Here is a 13507-nt window from a genome sequence, read left to right on the forward strand (position 1 = left end):
ACGCAAATAGACTCTTCTGCTGAACACATTATTCTTCCTGAAACAGCTGCAAATCCTACTGACTCATTTCTAAGTCACTGCCACAGAATACTGAAAATCCTAATGGGTACTGGGGAAGTGTAAAGTGAATGGAAAAGAAATCCATAGCAATTTACTATGTACACAGAAGGCAACTTCTGACTGAGGAAGTCCTTGAGCTGAAAACTGCTAGAGGGTTCGAGAGTATCCTAGAAAAGACCACACTATGGCCACACCTTATAGTCTCCAACACCTTGTATTTTTCTCTAGCCATTTGCTTTGGACCCCATCTTGAACCTGAAGCCTGGGCTAGGTTGTCAGACCACTGATCTGACAAAGAACAGCTGTCCCTGTATTTGATATGACAGACTATAGTTGCCCGTATACTAACCTCCAATTGCATATGCAAATGTCACAGTTCTTTTCATTGCTATAGAATTTCAAAGCTATGGTCATGGACAAGAATTTATTGGGCTAATGTTACAAGTGTAACATAGGAAGACTACTGGCAAATTCCTCTAATGCTGAGATCCAGTATTTTCTGTTCTGTTCCTCACCTCAGTGTCACTCCTCAGGCATATACACACTTACAGATATCTCACTTTACATAAGCTCCAGTCTCAGAATGGTAATGAGAAACCTAATCAGCTGCATCAAATGGGCATCACCTTTACGACACAGTTTGCAAAACAACCCAGCCCTATGACCTCTGCCTGTGTTTTGCATTCCGGCTGAACAAGAAGACAAAGACAGTGAAGTCATTTGATGCCAGGCATGAAAAGCAAGTGTCTGGCTCCTGGAGTCTGCAACATTTACCACAACAGAAAACAACAAAGTTCATCTGAAATAATTCCTTCTCTTCCTGTTTATGGCTGTTGCTGCAACAGCAGCATTTCATGGTTCAAAGGCAACTGTGTGATGAAACATAATTAGCATGGTCACCTGATTCTTATACCTCACCAGCAGAATGCTCCTCATCAACAAAACCAAATAGCCCTCACTTTACAGATCTGCAAACCCGAAGATTTTCCACTTCATTACACTATACAGCAGATTTCATCCCAAAGCTGTAAACAAGAAATTAACTGTCAGCTCTCTCCAGAGAACTTGAGAGGTTCCTTCTAATATGCCCAATCCTACATAGTGGCTATGAGAATAAATAAGCACATTTAAACATTTTGTTGTACTTCTACCCAGTGCCACTATCATCCATCTTGTTGCTTGCCACCCTTCTTCTACCAAGTAACTACACATAAAAGAATGAAAAGGTTTTTCTAAAAGCTTCAACAGAAGCTCTCTGATAAATCCCTTAAATCCTCTTATTACTCCTTTAAAGGGAAAAGTCCATCCACCTCATCAATATATCAATCTGTCAGCAGAAACATACCACAAGTTCGGCGAATCTGGCATTGAGCTCTTCTGCTGGTGGAATTGGGACAGAAAACTCAAGGAATTGGAGGGGATTATTGTCCTTGAGGTTGATTTCAGGGAGGTCGCTGCCTCCAAAACAACAAAGAAACCCCAAGGCATGACGATTCCTCTTCCGGGGGGCCATGATCATGGTGTAAGGTGCTATCTTCTAATCATGTTCTGTAGGAAAAAAAACAAAACAAAACCAACAGACATTAGATGATACAAAAGACAGTTGAATCTATGCAGCTCTGTCACTCTGTTACAATGGCTGTCATTGGAGTAACAGATGGAAGAGGACAGAAGGAGCTGGTACCCAAAAGAACAAAATAAATACTCAAGCAAGATAAGGTAACTAGGCCTTCATATGGTATTAACATGTTCTTCCAAGGCAGTGTAGAATTGCTTCTCCCAGTTTTTCTGAAAAAAAGATTCTACCAACTCAGTGTGGAATTTCCCAGCAGGTAGATTTGTCAGCAATGCTCAGTAGCCAAGGCTGAATGCTACCACAGAATGCTGATATTGGCCTTTTTCTCACTACTAGAATAAAGGAAAGAAACTACCAGAAGGAAAAAAGCATGTATGGGAGAATTTACCCACAACACATGGAAGAATCTTCCAGAAGTATCCCATTTGATCAAAATAAAACGAACAATGAAAAAATGAAGCAGGCATCAATCTTCCACCATTGCAGAGCCAGACCACCAAACATTCACTTATTCCTTCACAGCCAGGACTATCACTGCAGGACCTTTTTATCCATCCCATTTCCAAACACATGTTAGTTTGGGCCGCTTTATGTATTCAGGGAAGAAACAGCACAGTGCTAATGCATGTCTCTAGATTTACATTTCAGCTGCCAGATCCCATCTTGACAGAATCTGGCTCGAGGGGCTTTAGTATCTGGTGTAGAAAGGGAGGCTGAAGGAGAAGCTGGGAAGTAACTGATTTCACTACCACACAACACCGTTTGTGAGCAGCCCATCCAAACAGGAAGTCCCCTGCCAGCAGTTTGAAAGGAGGGATCTGTGCAGTGCACAGAGAGCCACATATTTTGCCCTTTTAAGGGACTTGTTGTTTGACAGCTCAGGGGCTTGTGTTACATTTTTAAGGACTTCACTTTTTCACTTAATCTGCAGAATAAGCCATATCCTTAGAGAGTAAATAATTAAAGCTTGTTGTGAAGCTGGTCTCCCTGGGCACAGGGCAGGGGAGCAGGAGGGAGGTGGCAGGTGAACCAAACCACAGGATGCTGGATGCTGTATCAGCAACAACACAGCTGAGCTTTGTCATCAGAGCAGCTGCTGCCCTAACCTGCCCTACAATGCTTTGGTCTGTTTGCTTGCCAGAACAAGGCTGCTTTGAGCTTTCATAGAGACTGAGTAGCTGTGCAAGGAAAAGCACCTTCGGGACAGCAGTTGCATAGTGGGACTTAACATACAGAGCACAGCCAGCTCTCCAGGGATGTTTTGTGCAGAAATTGGCATGTTTGCTTTTTAAAAAAAAAACAAACCTAAGTAACAAACAACAGCCAGAAAAACGTCCAAACCATCCAAACCTCTACCCTTATGGAACTATGTGCTTGGCAGGAATCACCTGCCCTACTCTATGCTGGGATTAATTTATCCTGCACATTTTCTTATGCATTGGAGGGGCATCAGCTGCAACTCTCAGGCAGCTGAAAGAAAAGCAAGCTGGTAAAAAGTACTGTCTTCTGGCATGCCCACTTTGCTTTGCTCTCCATGCCAGCTCTGCAAGGGGTGTTATGTCCCAGCAGGATTCACTAGAGCAGGATGTTGCTGGCTTCAAAAGCCCATTCATAAAAACATTGGGTTCTCACTAGGAGATGCCAAAGGTCAACTTAAAACTGAACTGGTCATTGACACAGCTTCAGTCAGCAAAACCAAAATGCCCTCAAATCTATCACAATGATGTGCATGGCAATTTGTGTTTCCTCTCAATAGTGGACACTTGAGAGATTCAGCTGCTAAAAGATTTCACAATAGAGCCTCAGAAATTAAACTTGTACACTACAGACCATCTTCTCAAGTATTATTATTCCAAGTGCAATGCCTTTTATGGCAAGCTGGTCATGACTGAGATTAAAACCAATTAGTTTGACAAAACTCTCTTTTGGAAGGAGCTGAATTCAATGAGACAAACTTGATTTACATGCAATACAACTACACTTGCATCAATTCAGTTGCAACCAAGCTCTGGCCCACTGTCTAAAGGCTTCCCCACCAACCATCAAAGGATCATTCTCTGGGAATTTCATTACTTGGCTTTCGTCTTAAGCAGGTTCATCTTAGAGGTTGTCAGTCTCCAGGCCTTTCTCATCCATAATGCTGAGAAATACCCAAGCTGATGTTTGTTACTGTGATTTTTTTACAGAATCTGCAGTTCCTTGGGATCCACACTTGTGAAACTCAAGGCTACTAAAATTTTTACTACCCTGCAAAAGTATGCAGAGCTCACATGGACAATAAGCTCACTTTTGCAAAGCATCATTCCATTGCACAACTCATACTCTTAACACTGGCATTGTCCAGGTGCATCTATAGCAGCTGGCATGAAATTCATACTAACATAGAGGGGTAAAATAACACTTGTGCGTTGCTTTCCCACTGCAATTGTGTGGATAGGTGAGGTGTCCAGATGCTTTCAAAATACGAACAATTGAGGACTGCTACAGAGGAATCCAGCACAGGTATTTTAGAATCAAATCACTGAAGGAATGAATGAAAGAAATTTCTAAGTTGGAGCACTGTCTTTCTAAAATTAAACCTGCCAGTAAAGTAGATGTCCTTCAGAATCCTGTAAGTTGCACCATTGATGCTATTTAATAGCTGATTAAAACTTTTTAATTTTTGTTGGGGATCAAAAAAATAAACATTTTCTAATTACCTCCAAATTAATAAACTTCTCCTTTCCTTTCCCTCTTTTTTGCCTTTCCTTTCTCAAGAATCAAATCTGGGGAAAATGCACTTCCAAAGAATGAGGAGGGTGGGAGATAACAAAGAAAATGAAGAAAAGAGCAACTTCCATTTTTCTGAGTGGCAATTGACAGCAAAACTGACATAAAAATTTATGAAAAGAACAAGAAGCGGGGGGGGTTTCTTCTAATAAAAGTTCTATTGCCTCTCAACTTCAGGCAAGTAAAAATGAAACATGTGCAATTACATATTTCTATATATATACATCCCCAGTGAGAATCAATAGGAAATCTCTCTCTGGAGAGAATCCCACTATTACACATAACTCCCTCCCACAGCTCTTCTCAGTTCTACTGTTTTGCCCTTTTGCACAACACAAACAAGTTGCTGTCATTTCAGCAGCTAACCACACACCCATTCCTCACAGCAATCCCTCTCCTGCTTCCCAGCCCCATCTGTGGTTCGGCTCAGGTCAGGAATCACAGCCTGGAACTCTGCCCAAGGCCTATTTATAACAACGTCCTCTTCCTCTGACAGGGTGTACGTGTTTATTTCTAAACCATTTGGCCCAGTGACCAAACATAATTTAGCTAATGCAATTTTTCCAACCCTTATCAGAAGTTTTAGCCACATGGGATCAGATCCATGCTAACTGCACACGAGGATCCTCTTTCAATTGCTTTCTGAATTGCTTCATAAGCCTCACTCTTCTCTTCATTCTCATCTCAGAGATTTTAATTTTCATGTCAACATATGCTAAATAAGCAATGCTCCACTAAAAGTAAGACACCTAAAACAACTGCTCTGCCAGGAGCTCTCCTGTGCAAGACAGCTGATTATTGTAGATTTTATCTCACTGTTCTGTCCTTCAACACACTTAACAGCCAGAGCATAACTGTAACTAAAACAGAGAAAAATACTTTTGTATCACTGCCTTTGAAAAAAGGAAAGAAAGAGAATTCAGTGGGTAACTAAAAACACACGGTCATGCAAAAATAGTTAACAACATAAGGAAGCATTAATGGTAAACACTTTCAGAGATGTATCTCTACTGATCATCAACAGACCCATGATGCCAGTGGATGTAGCCACAGCTCTCACCTGAGTGGGGAGCATGGGACTAAACGTATGATGAAGAATCACTGCCCACACTAGCTTATGTGAACGAAAGAAAATAAAGTTAAAAATTTCTATTTCCCTGTAATTTATCTATCTTTGTCTGTGGCAAGATAAAACATATACATGTAAGGTGTGATCACTGATGTAGAAAGAAATCTGAAGTCAGAGTTGTTTAGAACACAAACCAACTCACCCACAACCCCTAAATCCAAGTTAAAACTCCAAATTATTAAACTATTCAGTAATAAACCATGAGAAGTTCCTGGTATTAAAAGAGCTCCCTAGATCATCACTTATTGATGATGAAATGGAGGAAATAAGCACCATGCTCAAAACTGCCTGCATGTAGACACTGGATAAAGGGAAAGAGCTTCCTACTGGTCCCATGCTCAGCTCCCTGGACCATATTGCTTCTTCAGTACACAGATGGTGAAATGATGAGCTTCATGGCATGATTTAATTACCATGGGAATTTTCCATGGATGTCACATGTAATGTGACAGATGTCAGATGGACTATATGGCAATTGCAGCAGGGGGGATGGGGAAAGGAAGCAGACAAGCAATCCATTCGTTGCACATGTAATAACAACCCAACTCCTTTGGTTTGGATTTGTCACCCTACTAAGGAGCCTCCTGGTCTCCAGGGCACAAGACAGCAACAAAAAGCCCTGACCACTTAAAATCCATAAAGTTAAAACCTTATTTTTCAGGGAAGCTCCCTGAAGATCCATGGACACCTGCTTGCTATGTTGGACAGGAAGGCATTGGACCCAAAGCAAATCAACAGATTACTGGATGTGATCTGGAAAAGAGCAGGGTCCTGTGCAGCAATGGCTACTCAATCCCAATCAGCCACGGTCCACACTTAAGTTGCCACCACAGGAGAGAGGGCAGTTCAAATAAAGCTGTGCATTTTGAAGCCAGTTCATGGATTTTCCTTCTCCCAACACATTGAAACAAGAGTGCAGAGCTCTTGGTGCTTATGAGAACTTTGCAAGACAGTCCAGAAACTCACTGCTCATTTATTTTACATACCTTTCCATTAAAACTGAGATGGTTGATAATTTCAAAGCATTCTAGAGACCTAAGGATTTTCTCCTATTTTATATTTATCTATGTATTTATTTATTTCATGTTTATTCATTTATTTGCCTCAGAAATATGTCCTGAGATAAGAGAAAAGGCAAGGACTATTTGAAGGCTGTCAGGTGTAACTATATCCATGAACCTACTTACTGCAACGTGTCTGTCAAAAATCTCTTTATTTTTAATACTTTAAGGATGCTCAGGATGTGCTGGGTGACTAATGACCACTAATGTTAGTCTGTTAATACCCACAAATCCACTATGTCTCACCTTATACCAACTTATCAACACACAACAACAACAAAAAAAGAAAGCTAAAGAACTGTAAGAAACTACTCTTCTGAAATACTATTTGCAACACTTTCTCTGCCTTCACCTAATGAGGGAAAAAATAACTCTACAGAAAAATAAACAAACAAAACCAACATTGAAACAAAAAAAAAAAAAAGCAGGAAAAAATATACCTGCAGGCTCTTTTGTTCCTCCTAATCATTAATCTATCCATATTGTATTCATAGAGAAACTATTTTAAAAGAACAGGCAAGATTCAAAACACAAAGCAAAGACAGCAACAAAGCAGTGAAAGTCAGTGTCATGAATCTGGTTAGTAATAACTATGTATTTATTTACACGTTTTTTCTCACCTTTAATGAAGTACAGATTAATAATTTTCTATGCTTAACAGAGCTGACCAAACAACCCATTCATTTTTTTTTACCTGCTAAGAAGTTATTTTATTTTTGCAAAGGTACTATCACTGTGTCATAGCTTCCTATAACTATGACTTCATACAAAAATGTGCACAGTCAAAACTAATCTGTTCTCCTAGGCACCAAATGCTAAGTCTTAATTATATTCCTGCATCTCATTTATATACAAGCAAATCTATGCATCTTTAACATTTCTGAATGGCAATATGACCACCACAGCTTAGACTGCAAACAAAACAAGCAAAACTCACAGCCTAACTGTTTATCCAGGACAAGTATGCCCTTCATCTCCTCAGTGTCTGATTATACTGCAGATTTGCATCCTAATTTATCAATTCCTCACTGAGCCATGCTTGCTAGCAATTCATATCACCATGGTGGTGGAAAGAAACAGGATTGCATACTGCCTAAAAATATAATCAACCTTGCTGGTTTGCATGAAGCAGTGTGGAGTCCTGTCCTTCTCTCCTTACCCCTCCCCATATTACTTCCAAGGTCTCTGGTGTTGCAGCACTGCAGTGTCAGTAACATTTACACATACCCTCCATTTCCTTGTCAGTCAGAAAGTCACTGCTACCAAGATCAACTTTCCTGTCTCCTTCACCATGAACCACATTTGTTGCATTCATATACCTCACCAAAGATTACTCATCCCCTTCTAGTAAGAAAAAAAGCTGCTCCTTTGTAGTCTTAGTTCTCCCTTTCTTTCTTTTCTACCAGTTTTAGTTTTATTCTCTACTATTTCACTGGTTTTTTTTATTCTCTACTATTTCATTTTTTTCATGACAACTGTTAGAACTGAATTGGCTTCCTGTAGCCACTTAGCCACTTCCTATGCTCACACTAAAAAACCTTTTTTTTTTTTTAAAGCAGATATTGAAGATCAAAATACTTCTAAAGAGACACCTACTGCATGACACAAGCTGCAAAGCCTGCATCACACTTCATATATGTTTTATTTTGGTTGTATTTTACTTCATTGTCCTAGCTGTGGCACTGAGGTTGTAGGTTCTCCAGTGTAGGGTCTTACTCTTCTGCTTAAACCAGTTATTTTACAGTGTCAAATAGACTGTGAACAAACAGAAATAAAAGCAGTAGGCCTGCATAAAGGTAATCACCTGGCTGGAAGCTGGCCAGGCCAAAACAGGCTCACCCTCCCAGTAATGATGCTGCTGTAGAGACAGCATTTAGCAGTGTCCACTAATCTAGCATGGATAAATTTATTCTGTATGAAATAATGGAATTTATGCAGTGATTTTCCCTACCACAGCATTATCTTCACTAGATGGGTTGGTTTATAATGTCCCTGTTCATCAAATTGCTGTGGAGTCAATGGGAAATACACTGTATAAAAAAAAAATAGGGAAAAAATCCCACAAACCCCACAGATGGCACCCCAAGACCCAATTCTGACTAAGGATAAGACCATGAAGCAACAAGTATTTTTAAACACTCTCTACAATTCACAGATTTTACTTTTGAAATCATTCAGATCCTAAAAATATTATTTTTAAGGCTTTACAAAATTATACAGTAATTCTAGGACCACGAATTCAGGCCAAGGCTATAATTCTAGTTTGTGTCTATGCTACTCAACAGTGTGTCTCAGCTTCCTCTTCCAGAAGCTACAGACCTAGACAGCAGAGCCCAAGTCAGACTCTCAATTTTCTTTACTTTCTTTTGGTGATGGGTACAACACAGTGATGCAATTTCACAAAAAAAAAAGTGTTGTGGCATTTGGAGTGCAAGATGAAGCTTTTATTCAAAATAAGAAATCATAGACTGAAGATTAAATAGATCATGATGACATCAGTTAAGCAGACACACACACCGACAGCCAGAACCAGCACATCACTTCTTCAGCTTCAATGCAGAAGATGACTATTTTCCTCTACAGCAAGATGAATTCCTGTACCTTTTACAGGTCTTATGGTATGAAATGCCTTTAAAGTCATTGTATGACACTGACTCTAATCAGTAATGCCTATCAGCTCTATCTAATAAGAGCAGGTCCCAAGGATGGAACATCTATACCCCATAGCGACACTTTTGATCATTAAAGAAGCCAAGGATTGAGTGATCTGCAAAACAAGGTGTCCCATTCTATCCTCTATTCTGTAAGATCAGGAATACTAGTAAAGCACTTTAGATTAGTACTAAAGCTTGATCTAGGAACTTAAAATCTCTCCAATATTTCTATTGGAAAGAGTGGGGTTTAGTTACAAAGGAAGTCAACCCAGAGTTTCCCAGTAACAGCACTGCCACGCTCAGAAGAATGAACACACAAAACCCCATTACTAAGAGCGTCCCTGTCTTGTTTGAGTCATTGTAACTTTTCCATTCTGTCACTGCCCAATTATTTCCAGACATGATGTAACTATTTTGCCAAGGGATTTGGGAGTCAAAATGTTGCCGTTGTTGTCACTGTTATCCTGGGTGCTTGAATTTTCCAGACAAAATAAGCAGCTGAGGGCATTAGAGTGCCTCTACTGAGAGAGAAATACTCTGTAAGAACTGCCAGCATGCTCCAAGAAAAACAAACAAATAGTAAAGGTCCAATTACATTCCCCCAAACTCCTTATTTCCATGTGAAACGTTGTTTTCTTATTTAGACAATTAGCAGAACAAAATTTCATCTGTTATCTGATATCATCATAGCATTATAAAATTGATTTGCATTCTAACACTCTGATCAGGGCCACTATGGGACTTGAAAACTCAACTTCAGTAGAAATATGCCTTGATTACAACCACTGGAAACTAACCACAGATGCAGGTGTACCAGTGCTGACTTCACTATTGACAGGTAAATCAATACCTGCACTGGTAAAATTTCCCTAAAAGTCACACAATGCAAAAAGCAATTCAGTCTTTATAGCAAATGGATATAACTGGGGGAAAACTCAACACAGAGACCATTTGGATTTTCACCTGGTTTTTGTGGATGGCACTGAATCTCTTCAAAACTGGTGTTCATTAATGCCACCTGGACAAGCCAGGTTCCAGGCTGCAGAGCTGCCACCCTCCTGCTCAGTGCCCCAGCTAAAGCACAGTGTGCTTCTACGTGCCCCTGCAAACCTGTACCTAACAAAAATGCTGGCTCTCAGTTCCATTCCACAGACTGAAAAGCCACTGATGTGGACAATGGTTAAAAGCCTTCTTTAGTGATCCACTAATGAAACAAACAGGCACTAGATGCATTCACAAAGGGAACGGGTCTCGGGGTTTTTACGTTCACTCCATCTTGGAAATGGCTCCCATAGGTCAAGGCACAGACAGGGTGAAAATGTCGTTGATTCTACATACCTACTTTTTAAACTACTCAGATTGCAGAGTTGTCAATTTGGCACCAAAAATAAATTCCCTGTAGAAAATCAAGTTAAGAAAAGGTCACATACAGCATTTTATTCCAGCATTTTTATTTTTCTTCAACATTCTGACCAGGGATACTCTGAGTTCAATGCCCTGAAACCTCAACATTACGCAAGTAGGTTTGAACTCCAAGCCAGAAGCTTGGTGAAACTGCTGAACTTTTAACCTAACGTGTCTTCATGAAGAATGGATATTTGGAAAGAGCTTTGCTCAAAGATTTTGGGTAGTTTCTGTGTGTATTTTTAAGTGACATCCAGATAAAATATATTTTCTGGCTGCTTCAATATTTTCAGGAGGAGACTTTACACCAACACTGAAAGCTGGTTTCAGAGGCATGACGCACTGCTTTAGGTTTTGGGGCCGTCAAGTGTTTCATTGCAGTAAAGTGAACAAGGCTTCCTCTGTGTTTCAATCAAATTCAACAGAACTGATGCTCTGAGTGACACAGGCAGTGATCAGTTATGAGGGTCTGAAAAGAAAACACTACCTAAAACCGGCCACCTTCCTTTCATGGTCAGTGGGTGCTCTGGCCAAGAGCATTATGTGGAAAACAATGCAGTAAAAGGAGGGGCAGAGAGACCTCCCTTAAAATGCACAAATGTGAGGTTCTTATCTACAAAGCAATACCTATCCATGTGGCCTAGAGCATTTGAAACACAGGAGTGTGGTGCCTGTGCCAACTGTGAACCCTCCCTCCTTCTATCCTTGAACTGCCAATAGCTAGCTCTAGTCTCCCAGATTCCCATGGCAAGAGGTCATGTCCACATCAAGGCCCTTTAAGGCTCATGATTAAGAAACATTTAAGTTCTGAAGTATAACTAGGGAAGACTTCCTAGAACTGTAATTGACCTCTAACACACTGTCCTTTCACAAGGATAGGTCATTTTTAAATGTATGCTCAGATAACCAAAGAAAACTGCTGAGAAGCTGCAGCAAAAGTTTGGGTAGTCATCTCCAGACTTCTAAGTGTCTACAGCAAGTCAACAGCCTGTCTGAAAATACAGCAAGTTCTTTTAGCTTCTGAACCCAACCTACTTGTAGCTTGTTGACAAAGCTTGGAGCACAGTCCATAGAAAACCAGATTGCAATATAAAATGCCCTCAGCTCCCCACCACAGCTGCACACAACTGGGGAAAAACCTCTAAAAATTCAACAAAACAACCAACCTGCTTCTAAACCACTATTTCCTCTGGATTCATAGCCCTCAGACATGATTCATAAAGAAGGCCCATTATATACAAATAGAAGAGAAACCTACCCTCTGTCACAGAAAGGAACATGTTTGTCCCCTGAGGGCTGCAAACATTATGTCCATTGGTGCATGTCTTTGCAGAGCATGTACCAATATCACTGCTTATTGTCTCTAGTTTTGGATAGCACTGATTTATTCAAGAGCTTATACACGGTTTTATCCAAATCATCACTTGCTGCAGTTTGTTTTGTCACGCCCTTTGGGAAGAGTGTATTTAAAACATACTTAAATCAATAATTTTTATTTATTTTATATCTTAAATTTATGGATGAATACATACAAATAAACACAGTAAGCAGTCATAGTCATACATTGCCTCATACAAGTTGAGGTCTTGGCTCTGCTGCCCTGGTCACATGCAAGAACATGTCTCACTGCAAGAAAGGCTGAAATTGCTGTTATTCCCTTTTTCTACTAACTGAAGAAGAGACACAGACAAACAGTACCAAAATCTTTTCAGTAACAAGAAGCAGCAGCATTTGCCCCTTTTCCTACCCAAAAATCCATTTGAACAAGGAAGCAGTCTCAATTTTCCTAAAACCTTTGCCAGCAGAGGGAATCGAAAATGTCAGAAGCTCTGAAAAATCAAGACCAACTAGGTATTTGGTATGGGTTGCAAATTCAAGAAGAAAAACTTATGTATAATGATTTGCACAAGAGCTGACAGCCTATCACTAGACTTTAACTATTGGCTGTTATACCAGTAAATTTGAGATGAAAATGACATTAATACCATGGAATCCTCACGTATTACTTCCTCCCTTCCTCCCAGTCATTCATGTTACAAGCAAAGGGTCTATCACACTACAGTAGTGAATGCTTAAAACAGATAAAATTGTACAGAGAAGTGTATCCATCTCCAAACCCCTGAAAAGATAAACTAGCAGATGTATAAAGCAAACACTGAGTCCGTATCAATGAGATACTCTTCTGGGTGAACTCTTGCCTAGTGCTTGCTCTGTCCATACCCTAACAACAGTCAAACACAGCCTGTAAGAAGCATGTATACTACCCAGGAAATGTTCTTACTGCTGGGTTTACAGTGTCATCAGCTATTAATCATAAAAAGCTCCACTGGGATAACCCCAGAATTAAACAAATTAAGAAATGCACGTCTAGAGAAGGGAGTTGGTGTGGGAAGTAATTTTAAGGAACATTGTTTTGTTTGCAAGAAAAAAAACAGTTCTTTGGACAGGAGCGAGTGCACAAGGTCTTATACTATCCTGTTCATGCTGAGATCTCAAACACAGGCAAAAATTTTCTACATTTTTAAGAGGTCATGCATGATAAGGAAACAATTCATCTCCTACAGGGCCTACTAATAGCAGCATGAACCATTCTTAATTCCCAAAGCACATTTCATATCCATATAAATATTTTGGGACACATTTTCTGTATCTACCAGAATAGTCAAACAGTTAAAAGTTCACCTCAGCTTAAATTGCAATATTGTGATGACATGGTGAACACTTCACAGTCATCAGATCCCAGCATGCAACCCCCAAGTCATCCATTTTCCTGAAAGCTGTTCATAGTAGAAGTGTCCTTGAAAGGAGTGATTTTCTACTATGGTGATTTTCATAGCACCTCAGAAACCTCTGT

At 40.0% G+C, this 13507-nt stretch overlaps 1 protein-coding gene across 3 annotated transcripts in view; it reads right to left on the bottom strand.

The window, feature by feature from the left end:
- The window catches only part of DAAM2 (dishevelled associated activator of morphogenesis 2), a 209273-nt gene that overhangs the window by 118694 nt on the left and 77072 nt on the right, over positions 1–13507 (bottom strand). For all 3 annotated transcript variants that reach the window (XM_071428219.1, XM_071428227.1, XM_071428211.1), the window contains one exon: positions 1406–1608. In XM_071428219.1, coding sequence (XP_071284320.1) covers positions 1406–1579 — 174 coding nt within the window. In that variant the 5' untranslated portion in view covers positions 1580–1608. The remainder of the gene's footprint in view (positions 1–1405; positions 1609–13507) is intronic.

Source organism: Agelaius tricolor, unplaced genomic scaffold (genome assembly GCF_023055355.1).
Source record: "Agelaius tricolor isolate 1412-34295 unplaced genomic scaffold, bAgeTri1.0.p SCAF_1, whole genome shotgun sequence".
NCBI lineage: Eukaryota > Metazoa > Chordata > Aves > Passeriformes > Icteridae > Agelaius > Agelaius tricolor.